The sequence below is a fragment of the Eptatretus burgeri genome, chromosome 22, assembly GCF_056783735.1.
Source record: "Eptatretus burgeri isolate ZD-2024b chromosome 22, Ebu_testis_v1, whole genome shotgun sequence".
In the NCBI taxonomy this organism is placed as follows: Eukaryota; Metazoa; Chordata; class Myxini; order Myxiniformes; family Myxinidae; genus Eptatretus; species Eptatretus burgeri.
Genome location: NC_140982.1, coordinates 1,839,095 through 1,841,594, shown reverse-complemented (window position 1 = coordinate 1,841,594; position 2,500 = coordinate 1,839,095). Strand labels below are relative to the sequence as shown.

General features: G+C 44.8%; 1 protein-coding gene across 16 annotated transcripts in view; it reads left to right on the top strand.

Annotated features, from left to right (window-relative positions):
- LOC147008057 (neprilysin-like) overlaps positions 1-2,462 on the top strand; it is a 22,036-nt gene extending 19,574 nt beyond the window's left edge. For 11 of the 16 annotated variants that reach the window (XM_085865837.1, XM_085865835.1, XM_085865830.1 and 8 more), the window contains one exon: positions 442-765. In XM_085865837.1, coding sequence (XP_085721963.1) covers positions 442-587 — 146 coding nt within the window. In that variant the 3' untranslated portion in view covers positions 588-765. Of the gene's footprint in view, positions 1-441; positions 766-2,329 lie in introns of those variants that run through there. The other 5 variants (XR_015053660.1, XR_015053656.1, XR_015053657.1 and 2 more) reach the window with 1 other exon arrangement.
- The last annotated feature ends 38 nt before the right edge of the window (positions 2,463-2,500 follow it).

Below are 2,500 nucleotides of genomic sequence, written 5' to 3'. Positions count from 1 at the left end.
AATTCAATGAGGTGTGAGCGTGCTGTACATTTTATTTATTTATTTATTTATCTATTAATCTTTATTTGTTTTAGATATCTATTAAATCACACCTGTCGTCAAGAACTGACTCACTTTGCTTGAATAAATTATTTTCCTTCATCTTGCGTTGTTAAGTATTCCAAGTAAATAAAAAAGGATTCCAAAAAAAGCAAACTGATTGATTTGGGACTAGCAACACCAAAAGGTATGCAAACACGGTAGAGATGGCAACATGAAAATCGGAAAAGTCGATGTACCCTCCATCTCCTGTAAATGTATACACATCGTTTATTCTCAGATCGAAGTAATCTATACTCTCTGCAGTGAAAGTTTTTTTTTAATGTTTTCTTATTTTTTTTTTGAATAATGAAATTGAAACATAGCTGCGTTTCATGATGCTGGCGAGTGAACAATGTACAGATGGTGGACAGCAACTGTGGCCAGAGCAAATGGTGTTTGGAGATAACATTCGCAGCATTTCTCTCGAGCCTCGCAGCGCCCCTCAAACTCGGGGTGGACGAGCTCACGTGTACAACCGGCGACCTTCGACGCATATTCCAAGCTGACTAGTTGAGCCCGTGGTTTGAAAAATGGCATAAAATTCCAGCAGGAATGACCCAATGTCAAATCTTCTGTTTTTGACTCATGACCCGAAGTCCCCACCCTCTGGGGCATGGAGCGGCAGCCAAATCCCTAAAAAGGTTACATATTTCATGCATGCCCCAACTTTGAGTGCACGTACAAAGTTTCATGAAAATAAATCTTTTTCAATGTGCCCGTAATTGCATTTTTTGGTATTGGACCTTTTGACCACGTCCCCAGGGGGCGGGACCAAAAATGATCCTGCTCTCGCACATTCTTGCCACGTGCTGATCATAGCTGCTAAGTTTGGTGAATTTCTGCCCATTGAGGAGGAGATAACGTGACGGACGGACAGACAGACAGACAGACAGATGGACGGAGTCATAGGAGTCGATTTTAATTCAAAATAAAATGAATAAAACGGAGTTATTATTTTTTTTTTTTTACTCAACATTTGATATTGGATTATCCGTGGTGGAACTTTTTGCCATCTTTCAACGTTGCTTTCAGGGGTGGGGGGGGGTTTGCTATGACGCCATCGTCTTTGCTCAAATTATCAATTAATTTTGATCATCAACACAAACCTTTTGTGAGACTTACTGTATGTCAGTAATGTTCTTCCAAATTAATTCCCTCTTTATTTGGACCAACTTGCAAAAACACCCATAACTTCGCTGATGGGAATACTAAAGGGGGAGAGAAAAAGGGAGGGAAGGGGGGAAAGGGGGTGGGGGAGGGCGAGAGGGGTTGAGCACAGAGAGAATGGGGAGAGTGAAGAGGTGTAGGGGAAAGAAGAAAGGAGAGAGAGGGTAAAGGAGCGTGGAGTGGTGGGAGAGCAAGGTGGGGTGGGGGAAGGGAAGACGGTGAGAGGTGAGATGAAGGGAAGGCAGACGTGCGGTGAAGCATTAATTACAATTCATAGCGTTTCATCAATATAGTTCTACATAGAATAACAGTGAAGATAGAAACAAAATAATGTCTGAAATCCATTTTCTACCAGTCATACTATAAACATGGTGCGGAGACAAAACCTGCCGGACGCATCCAGAGCCAAGCTGTCCGGACGCAAACACTGCTCGGACACATCCAAGGACAAACTCCCGTGTGGACACGTACAGAGACAAACTCGGTTCCAGGGACAAACACGGCCCAGAGGCATCCGGGGGCAAACGTGGCCCAGACGTGTCCGGGGAGATACACGGCCCAGACTTGTTTGGGGACAAACACCCATCCAGACATAACCACTGTCTGGATATGTCCAGAGACAGAGGCAGACAGACAGAGATGGGAGGGGAGAGTGAGAGAAGTGTGGGAGGAGGGTACTGCACTCTATTGGGAGGGAGTAGAGCAAGAGAGAGATGATAGAGACAGATAGATAGACAGATAAATAGATAGATTGGTAGATAGATGTGGCTAGTGGAGTTAGCAAAGAGAACATTATGCTTTATGAACAACACACACACACACACACACACACACACACACACACACACACACACACACACACACACACACACACACACACACACACACACACACACACACACACACACACACACACACACACACACATACACACACACACACACACACACACACACACACACACACACACACACACACACACACACACACACACACACACACATACACATACACACTTATTCATATCGATGTCGGCTGGTTCTGATTGTGTTTGTACCAACATTTTTGTGTGACCATTCAGCTTTGCTTGAGGAGCGAGGAGCAACCCCATTGCTTAAACTGCTGGAGCACGTCGGAGGGTGGCCTGTCGCATCAAAGTCATGGAATGGTGAGTCAATACAAGAAACCAAGTCGTGTTTCCAGCCCCGCCAGGGACCGTTCCACTTGTCGGACATGCAGTTGCGAAATGCCA